Source organism: Nothobranchius furzeri, chromosome 1, assembly GCF_043380555.1.
Source record: "Nothobranchius furzeri strain GRZ-AD chromosome 1, NfurGRZ-RIMD1, whole genome shotgun sequence".
Taxonomy (NCBI): domain Eukaryota; kingdom Metazoa; phylum Chordata; class Actinopteri; order Cyprinodontiformes; family Nothobranchiidae; genus Nothobranchius; species Nothobranchius furzeri.
Genome location: NC_091741.1, coordinates 103,709,693 through 103,729,950, shown reverse-complemented (window position 1 = coordinate 103,729,950; position 20,258 = coordinate 103,709,693). Strand labels below are relative to the sequence as shown.

At 44.3% G+C, this 20,258-nt stretch overlaps 1 protein-coding gene across 1 annotated transcript in view; it reads right to left on the bottom strand.

Moving 5' to 3' along the window:
- Positions 1 to 20,201, bottom strand: part of polr1a (RNA polymerase I subunit A) — a 67,273-nt gene extending 47,072 nt beyond the window's left edge. Inside the window, exons 1-5 of the mRNA XM_070552814.1 lie at positions 19,915 to 20,201; positions 19,530 to 19,638; positions 19,346 to 19,441; positions 16,897 to 17,046; positions 16,601 to 16,711 (exon numbers count right to left, since the gene is read on the bottom strand). Of these exons, the coding sequence (XP_070408915.1) occupies positions 16,601 to 16,711; positions 16,897 to 17,046; positions 19,346 to 19,441; positions 19,530 to 19,638; positions 19,915 to 19,991 (543 nt within the window). The 5' untranslated portion in view covers positions 19,992 to 20,201. The remainder of the gene's footprint in view (positions 1 to 16,600; positions 16,712 to 16,896; positions 17,047 to 19,345; positions 19,442 to 19,529; positions 19,639 to 19,914) is intronic.
- Between the last annotated feature and the right edge of the window lie 57 nt (positions 20,202 to 20,258).

Here is a 20,258-nt window from a genome sequence, read left to right as displayed (position 1 = left end):
AGGATGCCTCCTGGACGCCTCCCTCTGGGGGTGTTTTAGGAATGTCCTGCCAGCAGGAGACCCCTGGGTCGTCCCACGAGAACCTGGAGGAAATACATCTCCAGGTTGTCCAGGGAACGTCTGGGTGCCCCAGCTGAGGAGCTGGCAGACTTGCCTGGGAGGCCCTACTTGGGATGCTGTCCCCGTGACCCAGACTCCGGAAAAGCGGAGGAGGGTAAGATGAGGATTTATTTAACTACTGTTAAGTCTTTAGGAAAGACTTGGCGACATTATTTACTGGTGTTTTCCCTTTCTGCTGGGTGACTGGACCTTGGTTGTAGGCGTGCAGAGGTTGGTGGGGTACCTTACTAGCTCAGTGGCCTAGTGGTAGAGTGTCCACCCTGAGATTGGGAAATCGGGGTTCAAATACTGGTTGGGTCATATCACAGACGTTAACAATGGGACACTTTAAGGGGTTGGACTGGAGGGTTAAACCATTAAATGGCTCCCCAGCGCAGCCGCAGCTGCAGCTCATCACTCCCCACGGGGATGGGTCAAATGCAGAGAAAAAATGTCACACACACCAGTGTGTGACATTTAGTGTTAATTTGGGGACTGAGTCTGATATTGCATCCAGACTGCTGTGTGTGTGTGTGTGTGTGTGTGTGTGTGTGTGTGTGTGTGTGTGTGTGTGTGTGTGGGTGTGTGTCCTCAGACAGAGATAGCTTCAGTCAGAATGATAATTATTTGCACATGCAGGAAGCCCCCCCCCCTGGTTGATTCAACCCACCAGTCAGAGGCTCCTCCTAATTGTAGACTTTATTTTGAGCCAGCCAATCAGTCAGCAGTGGTGTGTTGGACCATTTCTACCATACCTGGGCTGGTCCTGATGTGAAAGCAGCTACAAATAGGATGACTTGTGGGCCATTCCCATCTGTACCGGGTCGGCCCGGGCCGGGTAGCCCCAGTCGGCCCCAGCCTGGCCCGGTTGATTCCACACATCCTTGCCTTAAGCCCATGTGGGCTGATTCTACCCACCAATCAGAGGCTTACTCTAATGGAAGGTGTGAATTTGCTGTCAGCAGTGGGTGTGTTGGCCCTGGTCGGCCTGAAGCAGACCCCCTCGAGAAGAGGGCTGAGAATGAGCCTTGGTTGGCCCGGAAAAATACCAGGCCACCCAGATATGTAAACAACCTATGCTACCCGGCCCGGGCTGACCCGGTACAGATGGGAATGGCCCATTGGATCCATCCATCCATTTGCAGCTGCTTTAGGTCGGGTCACGGGGACAGCAGCCTAAAGCTTGGTTTATGCTTGACGCATTCACTTTCCGCTTGGTGATGCGGCTCGCGGATGGAACGCGCTTCACAACTTGCAGCGTTTATGGTTCATGCGGCTTGTCTCTGCGGTGAGCCAATATTCTCCCAAACTGTAGGGGGCAGCATGGAGCTCTACGGCATGCATCCAACACAACACAATAGTAGAAGTAGAAATTACTGTTTACAACATGGCATTCCAGCATTTTTAACAGCGTTCTCGTCTTTTCCGACAGTGCGAGCTATTTCTCTCCAAGAATTATTAACAACATGTTGATCACAGTGATCTCTGAGAGCTGAATCATACAAATGTCTGTATTTACGAACCTCTGCCATATCAGCTCTTGCCAGTCCGCCATGTTTTTCCGCGTCCGACCGTCCGCGTGGTTAGAAAATTTCCTAGGTGCGCGTTGCGGAAATTTTGGGCCGTGCGGAGGCGCGGTGGAGGGGCGTGGTTGTTAAAATGACGCAACTTTTACGCGCAGAGCCGTGCGGACGTGCGTCAAGCATAAACCAACCTTAAGCAAGGAGGCCCAGACTTCCCTCTTCCCAGCCACATGGGAATGTGCCCAGAAAACCTCACCAGGGAGGCATCCTAACTAGCACCTCAAATGGCTTCTCTCGATGTGGAGGAGCAGCGGGTCTACTCCGAGCCCCTCCCAGATGACCGAGCTTCTCACCCTATCTCTAAGGGAGAGCCCAGCCATCCTGCGGAGAAAACTGATTTTGGCTGCTTGTATTTGTGATCTCGTTCTTTCGGTCACTACCCAAAACTCGTGACCATAGGTGAGGGTAGGAACGTAGATCGACCGGTAAATCCAGAGCTTTGCCTTCCAGCTCAGCTCTCTCTTCACCACGACAGACCGGTACAACGGTCGCATCACTGCAGACTCAGCACCAATCCACCTATCTATCTCCTGATCCAGCTTTCCCTCACTTGTGAACAAGACCCCAAGACACTTAAACTCCTACATTTAAGGTAGGACCTCATCCCTAACCCGGAGAAGGCATTCTACCCTTTCCCGACTCAAGACCATGGTCTCGCGCGATAACCTGTGAGAATAATACCGCAAGGCTTGTCTTTGATATTCAGGCATAAATTATGATTGCTTCACAGCCAAACGGGACACGATAAAAACAAGAAAAAAGACCATGGTCTCGAATTTAGAGGAGCTGATTCTCATCCCAGCTGCTTCACACTTGGCTGCAAACCGCTCCAGTGAGAGCCGGGAACCATTGAGCCAACAAGACCTCTTCATCTGTAAAAAGCAGAGACTTGATCCTCAGGCCACCAAAACAGATGCCCTCAACACCTTGGCTGCACCTAGAAATCTTGTCTATAAAAGTTTTGAACAGAATCTGTGACAAAGGGCAGCCTTGGCAGAGTCCAACTCTCACCAGAATAAACATATTTTAAACAGTTTACCAATGAAGGTGTGACAGTGTCTGTCACTGTGACCCAATTGATCATGCGCCCTGGCTACTTGGCCAAGGGGATATCCCTGTGGCTGACTGGTTTGCCCGGGAGTCTGGGGATCGAATCCCGCCCGGGCCCTCGTATCTCCACCTTGCTGAATTTGGCATTGTCAGCAGGATCCATGTAGTACTATCAAGTAGGTCCATGGATTTGAAGTTTGTGGCACCCTGCGCGGGAGCACGAGGACGTGCTTGTGAAAAGAGGGGGGAAGTTGTTAGTGTGAGTGTCCTGTCACTGTGACCCGATTAATCATACGCCCTGGCTACTTGGCCAAAGGGATGTCCCTTTGGCTGACTGGCTAGCGTGTATGACTCTCACCCAGGAGTCTGGGGATCGATTCCTGCCCGGGCCCTCGTTTCTCCACCTTGCCACATTACATTGGTATCAGTTCATATAAAAAACAATCATCAGTAGAACCCGTCATATCTTCACTCATTACTCATCTCTTCCAACAACCAGCACCATTTACATTCCAGTAACTTAATCTCTATGGTTAGTGCCAAAGCTCGCACCCTCTTTGACCGGTCCTTTTTCCAGTTTGCCTCTTCCAATGACTGGAATGAGCTGCAGAAACCACTGAAGCTGACTACCTACATTCCATTATCTACCTTCAATAATTCCTTGCGTACTGTAAATGAGAACAGTCTGTTGTCTTTATGTCCAACTGTTTTATCTTATTTTGATCTTCTCATCTCATCTTGTTCCACCTATCCGGGTCCGGGTTGCGGAGGCAGCATCCCAACTAGGGAGTTCCAGACCGTCCTCTCCCCGGATACCTCCACCAGTTACTCTAGCAGGACCCCAAGACGTTCCTGGGCCAGTATGGAGATGTTCTTTTTCCAAAGTGTCCTGGGTCGACCAGGGGGCCTCCTGCTAGCAGGGCATGCGTGAAACACCTCCCTGGGGAGGCATCCAGAAGGCATCCTAACATGATGCCCAAACCACCTCAACTGACTCCTCTCAATATGGAGTAGCAGCAGCTCTACTCCGAGTCTCTCCTGAATGTCAGAGCCCCTCATCTTATCCCTAAGGCTGAGCCCAGCCAACCCGCAGAAAATTTAAGCCACTTGTATCCGGTACAGCGCCCGCATTACTGCAGACACAGCACCAATCTGCCTATCAATATCATGCTCCATTTTTCCCTCACTCGTGAACAAGAACTAGAGATACTTGAACTCCTCCCCGCTGATGACAACAGTAAGACCACATCATCTGCATAAAGCAGAGATGAGATTATCCTGCCACCAAACTCCATACCCTCAACACCAGGGCTGCGCCTAGAAATCCTGTCCATGAACATTCTGAACAGGACCGGTGACAAAGGGCAGCCCTGATGGAGTCCAACCCCCACTGGGAACAGGTGCGATTTACTGCCGGATATGTGGACCAAACTCACACTCCTCTGGTACAGGGACTGAATGGCCCTCAGCAAAAGACGACCCACCCCATACTTCTGGAGTGTCTCCCACAGGGTGCCTCTGGGGACACAGTCATAAGCCTTCTCCAAATCCACAAAACACATGTGGCCAGTTGTGGATTGGTTGGACAAACTCCCATGACCCCTCCATCACACTATCAAGGGTAAAGAGTTGGTCCACAGTTCCACGGCCAGAACAAAAACCACATTGCTGCTCCTCTATCTGAGGTTCAGCTATCAACCAAACCCTTCTCTCCAGTACCTTGGAGTAGACCTTTCTCGGGAGGCTGAGAAGTGTGATCGCCCTATATCAATCAATCAATCAGTCAGTCAGTCAGTCAGTCAGTGAGTCAGTCAATCAATCACATTATTAAAGACATAAGAAGGTCCATAACAGATAGTAAGAAAAAAAATTGATAATTAAAATAGGTAAAATGCATGCAAGCTATTTTACGCTCACATAAAGGTAAAAACGCCAATAATTGAAAACATTAGAATAAAACATGACAGAACCCTATGTAGGGTTTGTCAGGGACTGGATTATACTGTTTTTAGAGTCCCTTATCTACACATACTTCCTATAGTTGGAACACACACTCTGGTCCCCCTTTTTAAAAGTTGGGACCACCACCCCAGTCTGCCACTCCACAGGAACTGCCCCCCGATGACCACGCAATGTTGCAGAGACCTGTCAACCAAGACAGTCCTACAACATCCAAAGCCTTGAGATATCCAGGTCGGATCTCATCCACCCCAGGGGCTCAGCCACTGCGTAGTTGTCCAACTACCTTAACGACTTCTGTCCCAGAGTGTGGCCAGTCCATTCCCAGGTCTCCCAGCTCTGGTTCTTCTTTGGAATGTGTGTCGGTGGAATTGAGGAGCTCGTATTCCTTCCACTGCCTGACAATAGCCCCAGCTGACGTCAACAGTTCCCCATCCCCACTGTAAACAGTGTGAGCAATTTGCTGTCTTCCTCCTCTGAGGTGCTGGATGGTTTGCCAGAACCTTTTTGGAGCCGATTGATAGCCTTTCTCCATGGTCTCACCAAACTCCTCCCATGCCTGAGATTTTTGCCTCGGCAACTGCCACTGCTGCACCTCGCTTGGCCCTCCGGTGCGTGTCTGCTGCCTCTGGAGACCCACAGACCAGCCACTCCCTGTAGGCCTCCTCCTTCAGCTTGAAAGCTCCCCCCAACCTCTGGTGTCCACCAGCAGGTACAGGGAGTGCAGAATTATAAGGCAAGTTGTATTTTTGAGGAATAATTTTTTTATTGAACAACAACCATGTTCTCAATGAAGCCAAAAAAAACTCATTAATATCAAAGCTGAATGTTTTTGGAAGTAGTTTTTAGTTTGTTTTTAGTTTTAGCTATTTTAGGGGGATATCTGTGTGTGCAGGTAACTATTACTGTGCATAATTATTAGGCAACTTAACAAAAAACAAATATATACCCATTTCAATTATTTATTTTACCAGTGAAGCCAATATAACATCTCCACATTCCCAAATATACATTTCTGACATTCAAAAACAATACAAAAACAAATCAGCGACCAATATAGCCACCTTTCTTTGCAAGGACACTCAAAAGCCTGCCATCCATGGATTCTGTCAGTGTTTTGATCTGTTCACCATCAACATTGCGTGCAGCAGCAACCACAGCCTCCCAGACACTGTTCAGAGAGGTGTACTGTTTTCCCTCCTTGTAAATCTCACATTTGATGATGGACCACAGGTTCTCAATGGGGTTCAGATCAGGTGAACAAGGAGGCCATGTCAGTAGTTTTTCTTCTTTTATACCCTTTCTTGCCAGCCACGCAGTGGAGTACTTGGACGCGTGTGATGGAGCATTATCCTGCATGAAAATCATGCTTTTCTTGAAGGATGCAGACTTCTTCCTGTACCACTGCTTGAAGAAGGTGTCTTCCAGAAACTGGCAGTAGGACTGGGAGTTGAGCTTATTTATTTATTTTATTTATTTATTTAACTTATGTTTTTCAGGAGGATAAACTGCTTGAGATGTAACATCTCGTTTTCGAGCAGGTCCTCCTACAACACAACCAATAACAAATAAGGTGGCAGAGTTAGAAAGTTATAACAGACTTAAAAAAAAAGGGAAAGTCAATAATAGTAAAATCAACGATATGTATAAATATATATATATACACACGTAAATATAAACACATAAGCATGGATACATAGATACCCACACGTGTACATACGTACATACATACCTATATACCAAATTAAATTAACTAAAACTGCTGTGAGGCACTCAAAGAGAAATAAGGGCAAGAAATTACATTGTAAATAAACCTAAAGTGAAGTAGTATCCCAATTGAATACAAAGTTTGGCAACGAAATACAGCATGTTAGCCATTGAATGCACAAAATCATCATAGTAAAGATTAAACAAAGCAACTACAGCTTGGCTTTACATAAGCATAAACAGTGCGGGAAAATTTACGAATTGTTGAGATGGATCTTAATTCAGTGGGTAATTTATTCCAGTCCTGAGGAGCTTTAACACAAAAGGCGAGTCTACCCACCTCCTTTTTAAAACGAGGAACAACAAATGATGGAAGAGTAGTTAAGCGGGTGGAATACAAGGAATCAATGGGAACCAAAAGTGTTTTTAGATAAAGTGGAAAATCAAAATAAATGCACTTAAGCATAAATATCAACCAATGAAATTGTCGTCTAGCTTTTAAAGGAAGCCAACCCAGAAGATCATACATATAACAATAATGAGTGTTAAATGAACACCGCAAAATAAAACGACACAAACTGTTATAGACGACATCAAGAGACCGCAGGCTAGAAACTGTTGAGTTTTGGTATAAAATATCAGAATAATCAATGATCGGTAACAGAAGCTGAGTGACGATGCGCTTTCGTACAATAGGTTCAAAGCAATTTATTGAGTTATAAAGGATACGTAAACACCGTGTGACCTTAAGACATGTTGTGTGAATGTGAAATTTAAAAGACAGCTCTGGCTCTAGCCAAACTCCTAAATATTTCATTTTAACAGACGGTTGAACCGGGGAGGAATCCAAAAAATAAAGATTAAGAGTCCTGTCACTGTCAGATAGAGTACTACATCTATGAAACAGCATGGAGTAAGTCTTAGATTTATTTAAAAGAAGTTTGTTCTGCGCTAGCCAGAGCTGCACTTCGTCAAAATTAGGCTGAATAGCTTCTTGTAATTCGGATTTACTCGACTTAGAACAGTATAAGACTGTGTCATCTGCATATAACTGAACAGAACAGGATCTGCAGCACTGTGGTAAATCATTAATAAAAATTGAAAATAATAATGGCCCAAGTGAAGAGCCTTGGGGAACACCTCTGATGACACCACGCGTGTTTGATTCAGAACCATTAAAGGAAACAAATTGAGAACGATGATGAAGAAAAGAACTAAACCACAGTAGAGACGGCCTTGACAGACCAAAAGCATATAATTTATCTAAAAGTAGATAGTGATTGACGAGGTCAAAGGCTTTTGTTAAATCAAGAAAAATCGCACCACCAAATAAATTATTGTCAAAACCAGAATAGATGTCATTAGAAAATTTGAGCAGTGCAGTAGTTGTCGAGAAGTTTTTTCTGAACCCCGATTGGTACTGTGATAGTAGGTTGTTAAAGTATTTAGATAGTTGGATAAAAACCAGTTTTTCAAATACTTTAACAACTGTATTAATTATAGCAATGGGTCTATATTTATTAGGTTCAGATGTATCGTTTCCTTTATGCAGTGGTATTATTTTAGTACATTTCCAAGCTTTTGGAACAGAACATGAGTTAATTGAATGATTAAAAAGAATAGATAATGGTAAGGCTAGAACATCAGCAGCTATCCTAACAAAGCGACTCTCTATGCCATCTGGACCTGCAGCATTCCCACTAGAGAGAGACAGTATAACTTAACGCACTTCCTCAGAACGAATTTCAGAAAAAGAAAATCCACTGGAGCAACAGTGAGGCAGGGTGTAAGACCCATGATGTTCTGCAGAGGCAAGGAGAGGAGAGGAAGCAAAGTGCTTACTGAATGCTTCAGCAATTTCAGCCGGGTCATTAATAAGACTCCCATTAACATTCAGATGTGAGATTTTAACATTAGTTTTCCCCCTCAGGTCTTTAATTTTATCCCAGAAGCGCTTAGGGTTATTGATATCCTTATGCAAAGCATTCTTATAAAAATTAGCTTTAGCATTCCTAGTCTGGGTAGTACAGAAGTTCCTTAGTTTTCTATAAACTGTCCAATGCTCATGCAGATTGCTAAGTTTTGCTACTTTCCACGCTTTGTCGTGCTTCTTAAATAAAGCAATTAAATCATGAGAAATCCAAGGCAAATGGCTGCCCTTAATTTTTACACTGACCCAAGGAGCATGTTTATCAAGAACCTGCATGAACTGAGAGTGGAAAAATGCCCAAGCATCATTAACATCAGGTATAAGAAACAATCTATTCCAATTAAGAGAATGCAGCTCCTGTAAATACTGATCAGTGTTAAAAGTATGCAAGTCACGAAGTCTGATCATCTTAGCTGGTGTATGTGGTAAAGATATTTTCCAGAAGCAAAAAATAACAGAATGATCACTAAAACAGTTGGGCAAAATGCCATAATCAGAAAATCTGTCTGGGTGAGTTACTAATATCCAGTCAATGAGAGAAGAGTTTGTGGCACAAGTCCTAGTTGGCTCTGAGACCAGCTGTGTCAGATTTGAGCTATTTAAAAGAATACGTTCTGGAAGAGTAGATTCATCAAGCCAGCTAAGATTGAAGTCGCCAAGTAAGATCAATTCCATTGAGTCCCCCAACGAATCAACCGTTGCTAGTAAATTTTGTATTGCTTCAAGTCTAGGGGAGGAGGGGGGGCGATAGATGTTGCCAATTATAATGTGCTTATTTCCATTAAAAGAAATTTTAGTAAAGATGGCTTCGAAGTGAAGTGGTTTGACTGTCGGGACAATAACCTGAGACTGCAGACTAGAGGAGACATAAGTGGCAACCCCGCCACCCCTTGTCCCTCTATCCATTCTATATAAAACAAAGTTGTCAAGAGAAATATCATTGTCAGAAATGTTATCATTCAACCATGTCTCAGACAACGTAATTATTTTTGGTTCATTATAACCAAGCCATGCTTTTAATAAATCAGTTTTAGGAAATAAGCTTCTTATATTGAGATGGATTATGTGTAAACCTTTACCCATAACAAGAAAGACGAGGTACAAAAATAACCCTCACAGCAGGCAGATACAGAAGAAAATCTAAAACGAAAATAAACAGAAAAAAAAGAACAAAATATAATAAAATTACACGGAAATTAAATGAGTTATCACTCATAGTCCAAAAAGTCTCAGATCTGAGCCCATGGCCTGCAACCTGCTCAAAGCACAGCCACCTAAAATTGCCATAACTCAACATGGTGGCTGGATTTTATCAATATAAGTAAATAAGAATAAAGTAAGGATAATTTGACCTTAGACGAAATTTGATTTCACCGAACAAGAGGAGAAGCAAAAACAAAAAGGAATTACCTGCTCTGCGGAAGAGCCAGAATTAGAATAATAAAAGAAAGAGGAAAGTCACAAGTCCGCCCTCCGCAGGTGCTCGTACACCCAAAACCTCTCAGGGCATCTCAACCCAAAGAGTCCAGGTGACTTTCAGCAGCCACTGGGTCTGTAAAAAGCAGATGATCACCATCAGAGATTATCTTGATGCTTGCAGGATAAAGAAGAAAAGCTTGTAGTCCCAAGGCGCGAGCCCGGTTCAAAACCGGGAAGCAGCGGCGTCTCCGACGAGCTGTTTCATCGCTGAAATCAGCAGCAAATCGAACCGATTTACCAGCCACCAACACCTCAGACTTCCTTGCCAGAGCCAGGATCCGATCCCTGTCATTCGCTCGGAGAAAACAGACCACCAAGGTCCGAGGAGACCCTGACGCGCCAGGTTGTCCAACCCGCCGCGCCCGAGTTATATCAGGAGAAGATCCCGCCAGCTCTGGGAACCACACCAACAAGTTGCTCCTAAGATAGGATAGAGCATTGTTGAGCTCAATCCCCTCCTTTAAATTGAGGATCCGGATATTATTCCTTCTACTTTGATCATCGAGGGCAGCAATCTTCCTCTGTAGTTTCTGCAGGTCTGCGCTCTGAGCCACGGAAGCGTCCTCCACGCACCGCACCCTTTTTTGGAGTAAGGTGGTGATTTGTTTTTGAGTTTCAAGCTCTTGTGTGTGCTTGTCAAGTGTAGATCGAATTGAGTCAAGTTGAGAATCAAGACTATCAAACCGATCTTTGGCATGTTTTTCTGCTTTGTCAAAAAAACTTTTGAAGAGTAGACTCCAAAGTCTCCTTGTTCAGGACTTCCAGTGACACGTCAGCAGCGTCGTCGTCAGAGCCCTTAATTTGATCTTTCTGCTGGCGCTTAGGAGGCATTTTTATCAGTAATATGGCTTAGTCAATCACCTTTTTTCCACTCCTTCAAAAAAGGCCTTAAATTCAAGTACCAAACGCAAAAAGGTCAAAAATCCAGGTAGTTAATTAAATAAGGCAGGAGAGACCGCAGGCACACAACCACTCACTCCGCCATCTTGTATCTTGACTCCATCCTCAACCCGAAAAGGCCCCACAAGCTCATCTTTGATGATACCAGCCCAAACCAGTACTCCACCTCCACCTTGCTGGCGTCTGAGTCGGACTGGAGCTCTCTGCCCTTTACCAATCCAGCCACGGGCCCATCCATCTGGCTCATCAAGACTCACTCTCATTTCATCAGTCCATAAAACCTTAGAAAAATCAGTCTTGAGATATTTCTTGGCCCAGTCTTGACGTTTCAGCTTGTGTGTATTGTTCAGTGGTGGTCGTCTTTCAGCCGTTCTTACCTTGGCCATGTCTCTGAGTATTGCACACCTTGTGCTTTTGGGCACTCCAGTGTTGCTGTAGCTCTGAAATATGGCCAAACTGGTGGCAAGTGGCATCTTGGCAGCTGCACGCTTGACTTTTCTCAGTTCATGGGCAGTTATTTTGCACCTTGGTTCGTCCACACGCTTCTTGCGACCCTGTTGACTATTTTGAATGAAACGCTTGATTGTTCGATGATCACGCTTCAGAAGCTTTGCAGTTTTAAGACTGCTGCATCCCTCTGCAAGATATCTCACTATTTTTGACTTTTCTGAGCCTGTCAAGTCCTTCTTTTGACCCATTTTGCCAAAGGAAAGGAAGTTGCCTAATAATTATGCACACCTGATATAGGGTGTTGATTAGGGCTGAGACGACGCGTCGACGTAATCGATTACGTCGACACGTAAAATACGTCGACGCATATAATTTGCGTCGATGCGTCATCACGTTCAAAAACAAACATGGCAGCAGCGAGTAGTGGCAACGTGAGCGGGGTCGACTTAAATCACTCAACCCGAACTCGCAGTCCAAAAGTATGGGACTATTTTAACAGAAAAGGAAGCGATTCAGTCGTTTGCCGGCTTTGTAAAATGGAAACGGCCTATCATAAAATCACGACGACTATGCACCGGCACCTCAAACGAAGGCATCCAGGAGCAGCTTCTGCAAACGAAAAAACACCGTAAGATTTCAACTGTTTTTTTTTACTAACGCTGTTTTATAACATTCAAACACCCCACGTAGCCATGCACTAACTCACACACACAAGCAGACTCACTGCTGCCACGCTGCTTAGCAGTAACATATAGCAGCAGCTGTTATCTGTTTTGTTGGTATTTATTTGTGGCTCATGATGACCAAATGAGTCGGAATGCGCACGTGCTGATTATGAGAATCGGCGAGAGCTGAAAATGTGGGACAGCGCTAATTGTCCGCAGTAAAAATGTTAACAAAGACAATGTAGCACCTGCTAAATGTAGCCGTCGTGGACATTATTACAATATTGTTGAAGTGCTTGCAAAAGCAAAATGACAACGGACTCTTGATTGTCATGTTTAATGCCTCGTCCTGTTTGAACGTTATTTTTATACATCATGCTCCTCCAGCTTGTTGATCTTATAGATCTAAGTTGCACCATCTAATGACTACAAAAATGTGCAGCATTTTGTGTTAAAAACCTCTTTAACAAATCTTATAGATTAAATATTTTGAAAAAACACTGAAATACAGATCTTCAAATTATTATTTTGATATTATGCTTTCTACACAAATATTTTTGTAATAATTTTAATTTATCTGTGTTGTATGTGTGATTTATGTTTTCAGGAACAAACAGAAAAGTCTGGAGGACTACTTTCAGAGAAGAACACCCTGCACCCCCCAGGAGGTGGCTGTACTTACTGAAAGCGTCCTATCTATGATTCTGAAAGACATGAGACCACTTGCTGTGGTTGAGGGTGAAGGATTCAAAGAAATGCTGACCACCTTTCAACCAGGTTACACTCTGCCTTCTAGGCGCCATTTTACAAGCATGATGGAGAGAAAGTATCAAACTTCAGTTGAGAAACTAAGGAACGAACTAAAAAAGGCCTCATCCAAAATTTCTTTTACCACTGATGCTTGGACAAGTCTAGTCACAGAGTCCTACTTAGGAGTAACTTGTCATTTCATCAATGACAATTGGGATCTTCTCTCCTTCAATTTAACAACATTCCCAGTTGAAGAGCGCCACACTGCAGAAAACCTTGCCTCCTGGGTGGCGAAGGTGGCAGAAAAATTCCACATTTCCTTGCATAATGTCCTTGCCATTGTGCATGATAATGCAAGTAACATGGTTGCAGCTCTCCACATCCTGGAAGAGAAGTTTGGAGTGGTATCCTATCGGTGTGCTGGGCATACAATGCAACTGGTTGAAAACCATGCACTGAAAGACCCCAAGATTGATAAGGCACTATCAGCTGCACGGGGCCTTGTAAAGCACATCAAGAAAAGTGAGCCAGCTAGCATCAAGCTTAAGGAGAAGCAAAAACAGATGGGTACAGCTGAGCATAAACTAATCCAGGATGTAGCTGTCAGGTGGAACAGCTCATACTACATGATTGAACGTTTGTTGGAACAGAGATGGCCAGTAGTTGCGACGCTTTCAGATCCAGAAGTCACACAGCGTGGGAAACAGTACCTGGATCTGAAAAATGATCAGTGGATTCTTCTGGGTGATTTGAAGGAGGTACTCAAGCCTTATGAGCAAGCCACTAATGTTCTTAGTGGACAATCTTATGTCACAGCCTCTGTTCTCCCCCCACTGCTGAAGGGTCTTCTGAAATCCACTCAAAACAAATCCTTCGATTCTGCTGCAGTGAACATTTTCCAGAACAGTGCAGAAGAGGAAATCATGTCAAGGTGGCAGCCAGAGGTATCTGCATTTCAAGAAGATGGGGAAAAATGTGTCACTCATTGCTGCTGCCCTCGATCCACGTTTTCGTAAACTGAAATTTCTTTCTCCAGAGGATGCTCTGAAACTGCAAGTAAGAGTACAGAAGGATGCACTTGACCTCAAAAGGGAGCAGAGATCACAGCTACAACAGGCAACTGTGGGGCAGGAAGCCTCAGCAAGTCCCCCAACAAAGAAGAGGTCTGTGTTGGACACTTTGTTGGGTACAGATTCTGAGGAGGAAGATTGTAATGAAAACATTGACCAGGGTGGGGACGGAGAAAATGAGACAGTGAGGAAAGAAGTACTGTTGTACTTTGGGGAAGCACCTATTCCAAGGGATAATGACCCCCTTACATGGTGGAAGAATAATGCAACAAGATTCCCCACACTGGCTACTTTAGCCAAATCATATCTGGCTGTACCTGCCACATGGGCACCCTCTGAAAGGCTTTTTTCTGTTGCTGGAAACATCGTCACCAAAAAAAGGGCAAGCCTGACTGCTGAGCATGTAGAAACGCTAACATTCCTTCACACCAATGCATAACTGATACATGTGATGAATATGATTGGACACACACACACACACCGAGAGAAACAAGAGAGAAGGCAGCAAAATGGATGTTATTTTTTTAAAGAGCACTTTTTTTGCAGAGAGCAAAGTGAATGTTATATTTTTTTGTTCAAAGACACCATTGCTGCTGTTTATTTTATTATTTTTTGTTGTTTTGCACAACATTAATTTCTTGTTAAATGCTACCTCTAAAATAAGATTGTACTACTATTCTATTTTGGATTTTTTTTATTAAAACAACAATGCATAACTACTTCATGTGATGAACAAAAGAAAAGGCAAAATTAATTTTATTTTGAAAATGAACAACACTTTTTTGCAGAAAGCGAAGTGAATGTTAGATTTTGTTTGTTAAAAGACGCCATTGCTGCTATTTATATATTTTTTGTTATAAAATTTCCTTGATTTATATGAATATTTTGCACAACATTTAAGTTTTTGTTAAATGTTATCTCTAACATAAGATTGTACTACTATTACAACAACTTTATTTTAGAATTTATTTTATTAAAATGTGTTCAAATGAAGAAATTTGCATTTATTTCATTGAGATACATAAATTAGTAATAATCAAACTTTTATACAAGTCAAATAATTGGGAAATAATCAATAATTTAATCTAATCAAATTAACAAATTAATCGTTAGATTAATCGATGCATCGAAAAAATAATCGCTAGATTAATCGATTACAAAAATAATCGTTTTGCCCAGCCCTAGTGTTGATGTCATTAGACCACACCTCTTCTTATTACAGAGATGCACATCACCTAATATGCTTAATAGGCTTTCGAGCCTATACAGCTTGGAGTAAGACAACATGCATGAAGAGGATGATGTGGACAAAATACTCATTTGCCTAATAATTCTGCACTCCCTGTACGGAGGTTACTGCAACGACTGGCACCGGCCACCTTGTGATCACAGCTAGCAACAGCCGCCTCAGCAACTGCAGAGCGGAACAAGGCCCATTCAGACTCAATATCCCTCACTGCTCTCAGGACGTGGTCAAAGCTCTGCTGGAGGTGGGAGTTGAAGACTATCTGGACAGGTTCATCTGCCAGGCGTTCCTAGCAGACCCTCACAATTTGTCTGGGTCTACCAGGTCTGCGCAGCATCTTCCCCTGCCATCTGATCCAGCTCATCACCAGGTGGGTGATCAGTTGACAGCTCCGCTCCTCTCTTTACTTGAGTATCCAAAACATATGGTCTCGGGTCAGATGATACAACTACAAAGTCCATCATTGACATGTAACCTAGGCTGCCCTGGTACCAAGTATACCAATGGGCATCCTTATGTTTGAACATGGTGTTTGTTACGGCCATACTGCGACTTGCGCAGAAGTCTAAAAACAGAACACCGCCCGGTTTCAGATTGGGCGGGCCACTCCTCCCGACCACGCCACTCCAGGTCACGCTGTCATTGCCAATGTGAGCATTGAAGTCCCCCAGCAGGAGCACCATCTAGTACTCATCCCAGGGACTCCAAAAAGGGTGGGTACTCTGAACTGCTATTTGGTGCATAAGCACAAACAACATCAGGACCTGTTTCCTGACCCGAAGGCGCAGGGAAGCTACCCTTTAATCCCTCGGAGAAAACCCCAACATACAGGCAGAGACTTTTGGGGCTAACAGAAAGCACCCCAGCCCTCCGCCTCTCACCCTGAGCAACTCCACCATAAAAGAGTCCAACCCCTCTCACGGTCTTGGGTTCCAGAGCCAATGCGATGTGTGGAGGTGAGCCTGACTATATCTAGCCGGTACTGTTGAACCTCTGCCACAAGCTCCAGCTCCTTCCCAGCCAGAGAGGTAACGCTCCATGTCCCAATAGCCAGTTTATGTGTCCGGGGATTGGACCGCCAAAGCTCCCGCCTTGGTCTGCTGCCTGATCCACATTGCACCAGACCCTTCATGTTCCTCCTGCAGGTATTGGGTCCACAGGCGGATGAGCCCATGTTCCGGTTCGTGCTGGGCCCAGCGGCCATGCCCTATGGGCAAAAGCCCAGCCCCCAGGTGCTCGCTCACTGGCCCCAACCCCAGGCCTGGCTCCAGGGTGGGACCTCCGTAACCCTCCGGGCCGGGTACGCTGGCTCTTTGATCTCACTTCCACAAAGAGTCTTCTGAACCGCACTTTGTCTCACCCTTCACGCAGGACCAGTTTGCCATGGGTGACCCTACCAAGGGCACAAAGTGTCCCTGACAACATAGCTCCTAGGATTCTAGGGGCACTCAAACTCCTCCACCAGGATAAGGTGGCGGTTCAAGGAGGATCTTATATGTTTTTTCTTTGGTGTAAAGCTAACTATGTGTCTGTTGCTGCTGCCTCTTGGCCAGGTTGTCGTTGTAAATGAGAATGAGTTCTCTATCGACTCATCTGGATAAATAAAGGTTACATAAACAAAACAGAATCAAACCAGAGGCGGTAGGTAAAGAGAGAATGACCGAGAGAAAGTCAGAGAGAGAAAGAAAGAGAGGGAGGGAATGAGAGCTCACAGGTTTAGAGTTCTCTGAAACTTCAGTGTTTGCTCCAACTATCATGTTCGTGAATGCCTTCAGCTCCTGCTCAACCTCATCCCCAGTGGCTTTGGGGTTCTCCTCCAGGAACTAAATCAAACACACACACACACACACACACACACACACACACACACACACACAGTAGGTAAAAAAAACATGTCAACAGTAACTAAGGAACTGAAAATATGGATTATTTCTATTTAGGTCATTAAATGCCCTGAAATAAAGCCAACACATATCTATCTGCACATGCAACGATGTCCAGGACTTACCCGGCTGAGGACCTGTTCGGTCTGATAGACCTCCTGCATGGCTCCATGGTCCACTAACCTGAGCTGGTTCAGCAGCAGGTGGATGGCAGTGCGTGGGCAGGACAACATATGACAGGCCAAGCATGTCCCTCGGATCAGCAGGTACAGTCTCTGTTGGGTGGGAGCAGAGCAGACTCAGAAACTGCTAACATCAGTGTGTAGCACACAACTGTCGCCACAGGTTACGCTGCAGCACCACGGGGCCCACCTGCACTACCCCTAACCCTGGCTCTAAAGCCGATCTTCATCCACGTGCGTCACACGTCACGTGATCAGGAAGCAGAACACCCACATGTTAGATCGTTTTGGGCCGCTGCTGTAAAAAAAGTGAGGCGCGAACCAGAAAAGCTTCTGCTGATCACAATTCAACAACGGATTATGAAAGAACGGATAACGCTCGAAACGCGCAGATTCTTCCTGATGAAGAGGTTGGTCTCCGCTTTGTTTTGGCGTCGACATCATCCTAGCGCGCAACGTTCTGTGACTCTTAAAAAAACTGTGAAAATGCTGAAAACCGCTGGCAGCGAAGGGGTTTACTGATCAGGAAACGGCTGGCAGTGAATGAGTAAAGAGTGAACGCAGCTATAAAACCAAGCAACTGCTACATTTGCTAGTCTAACACCAGTTAGTGGCCATAATATTATTTATGTTAGAGCCACATACGATTTGTGGAAGTTATATTCTGTGACAATCTGTTTTATATTTGATTTTTGTCATGCCTAGTAATTAAGGTTAATTTCAGTTTAGTATTATTTTGAAGTACAGACTTTTATTTTGAAAGTATCACTTCTGGTTAAGCTGTAATGTTTATGTTTAAGATTCTAGATAAAGGAAGCATGGATTAATATAGTTTTCCATCGTGTTTCTTGTTGGAATTAAGGAAAACAGACTAAAGTGTTAAGAGAAGTTCATTTTTTCTTGGACTTTTTTTCAAAATAAAGATTAAAATTCACAGTTTTGCAAGCATCCTTTATATATTTAAATACAAGGCATGTTTATTAGGGCTGTAACGGTCCGCTAAAATTGTGTTCGGTTCAGTTCAGTGTTTTGAAGAGCTCGGTTTGATTAACTTTCGGTATATTATTATTATTATATATATTTATTTAATATCTGAAGCGGCTCCTATAGTGAGCAGAAGCAGGTGTCATCACAGGCTGCTGATGTAGCATGATGTCTGATTATTTCACAGGTTATTAGTGCAGCTGAGTGTCACGCTCATACAGAAACGTGTTGTGTTTGACTGTTGATGCTCCTGTTTTTATTTCTGCAGCGAGCCTTAAAAACTCACGTCACACCGCCCAGAGTTTCTTCTTTAAAACTCGGATTAAGTTACGAGCTACCTCAGCACCGTATTTTTGTTGTAGGATGAAATCTTTACATCAGTTGTCCTGGGGGAAAGTTCAGCAGACGTGTTAGTTTACATTTTAGCTGCTGCATGCCGGTACACTGTGAGAGAAGGGAGGGAGGGGCGACGCAACGCTCCGTTCAGCGTCTCTACGGGCTCCAGCAGCAGCGACAGCCAGCTGGTTTTACCCGCTCTGACAGGCGTTGATCAGAATTTGCAGATCACATTTTTTAAACGGAGATCGGGCGCCCCGCCCTGTGTCGAGTCTACACACTAGCATGTAGCTAGTGTGCTGCTCATCTCCAATCATGGAACAAGAGCTGATGTAAAAGGTCACTCTTTTCTTATTTTTGGACAGGGAGCCTAAGTCACTTCCACACCACGTTTCCCCGGAAGAATGAAAAAAACGAATGCAAGTCAACGGGGCTAAAAACACTCTTTTCTAATTCCGCTTGTTATGTGCCATGGATTTCACATATGATGTCCGTGAATTTTTAAGACACATTTTGATACCAAGAACGCGCTTATTTTCGAACAGGGGGAAACATTATTTTAGGTTTTGTGTGAAAATAAGTCCAGGACTACAAATGCTTCACGAAAGTGACATCATCGAACCAGACACGGAGAAAACTGAGGGAAAAGGGCTGTAAGTTCAGCAAACTTCCCACAGGAGGAACAAACCACCATAAATCTGGTCATGTGGTAAGTAGCAGCTACGCTAGGGGACGGAGATTATGTGTTGACGTCACATATGCGACGTGCCGATTTCTGGTGTGTAGACATGCTAATTACGAACTTTTACAAGCTGATAAATCAAAGTACGCGACTGGCGTGGTCGAAACACCCATCATTAGTTTTAATTAAATTGCAGTACAGCGTGTTTTATTTAAACGTTTAGATTTCTTCGTTTGAATTCAACCTTTGGCTTGGAAACACCTGGTCCACTTACAAAACCCTTTACTGACAAAAACACAAATTCTCCCTGCTGCATGTTCATCGTCTGCACTCCAGTCTCCTATTGGTCAGATGCAACATATAACACGTGTGATAATGGTGAATACTTACATCAAAGAACAGGGGGTTGTAGACAGGTAGAGGCAGCTCCACATGTCCAAAGTGTCCGGGACAATTGTTGAAATCCTGGCAGCAGGTGGAACAAACCTGGGTAGAACAGAAAATCAAAGTCACTAACACCTGAGCTTTGCTAAAATAAGGAACACCGTAAGTGACTACAAAGCTAGTGGTGTACCTCCTTGGTGTCTGCTGGTCCCAGAGCCAGATCATACAGGCTGTTGAGGGCCACATTCCCAACAGAGTCCAAGAAGTTCGAGTTAGTGATCGCCTTCACACTTAACTTCCTGATATGGGAATAACACAAGGTTTCATCTGGTTAGGGCTCCTCCATGGTCACTATGCTGTGTGAGTGACTGTTAACTGCGCTAGTGTGCTCTTGTTCAGTTAAGTGTTTCCTTTAAAATCAGTTATAAACACCGAGCAGAAAAATAAATAAAGCTTTACTTAACAATCACCCCCGGCTGCTGAAAATAAACCACGTTTGAGGTTCTGGAGCCACGAGCAGCTGCGTTGTTTTGAAATTAGCTTAGCCAAAAGCTAGCTAACAAGCTATTTCTTACCTTATTTCTTCGGTTGAGAACAGGCTGAACGACATGCCCTCTAAACACCGCCATGGCACATCTTTGGCAAACAACATTTTGGGGGACAAAGCTACAACTTTTCAACGCTTGAAAGTTAAAAGTTCACGGCTCGCTGCGGAACCCCATGCGTGATGCACACGTGGGAGCAGTCCATCACAGTTTGGCCTGGAGGGGAGGACACGCTAGCAACACGACTCGGGTTTTACATCGTTTACTAAATACATCAACTTTATAGGGACCTATTACAGATTGGTGTTGCTTTATATTCACCAACATATGATGAAGTGCACAAAACTGAACTTATATGTCTTCTACCCCGTTTA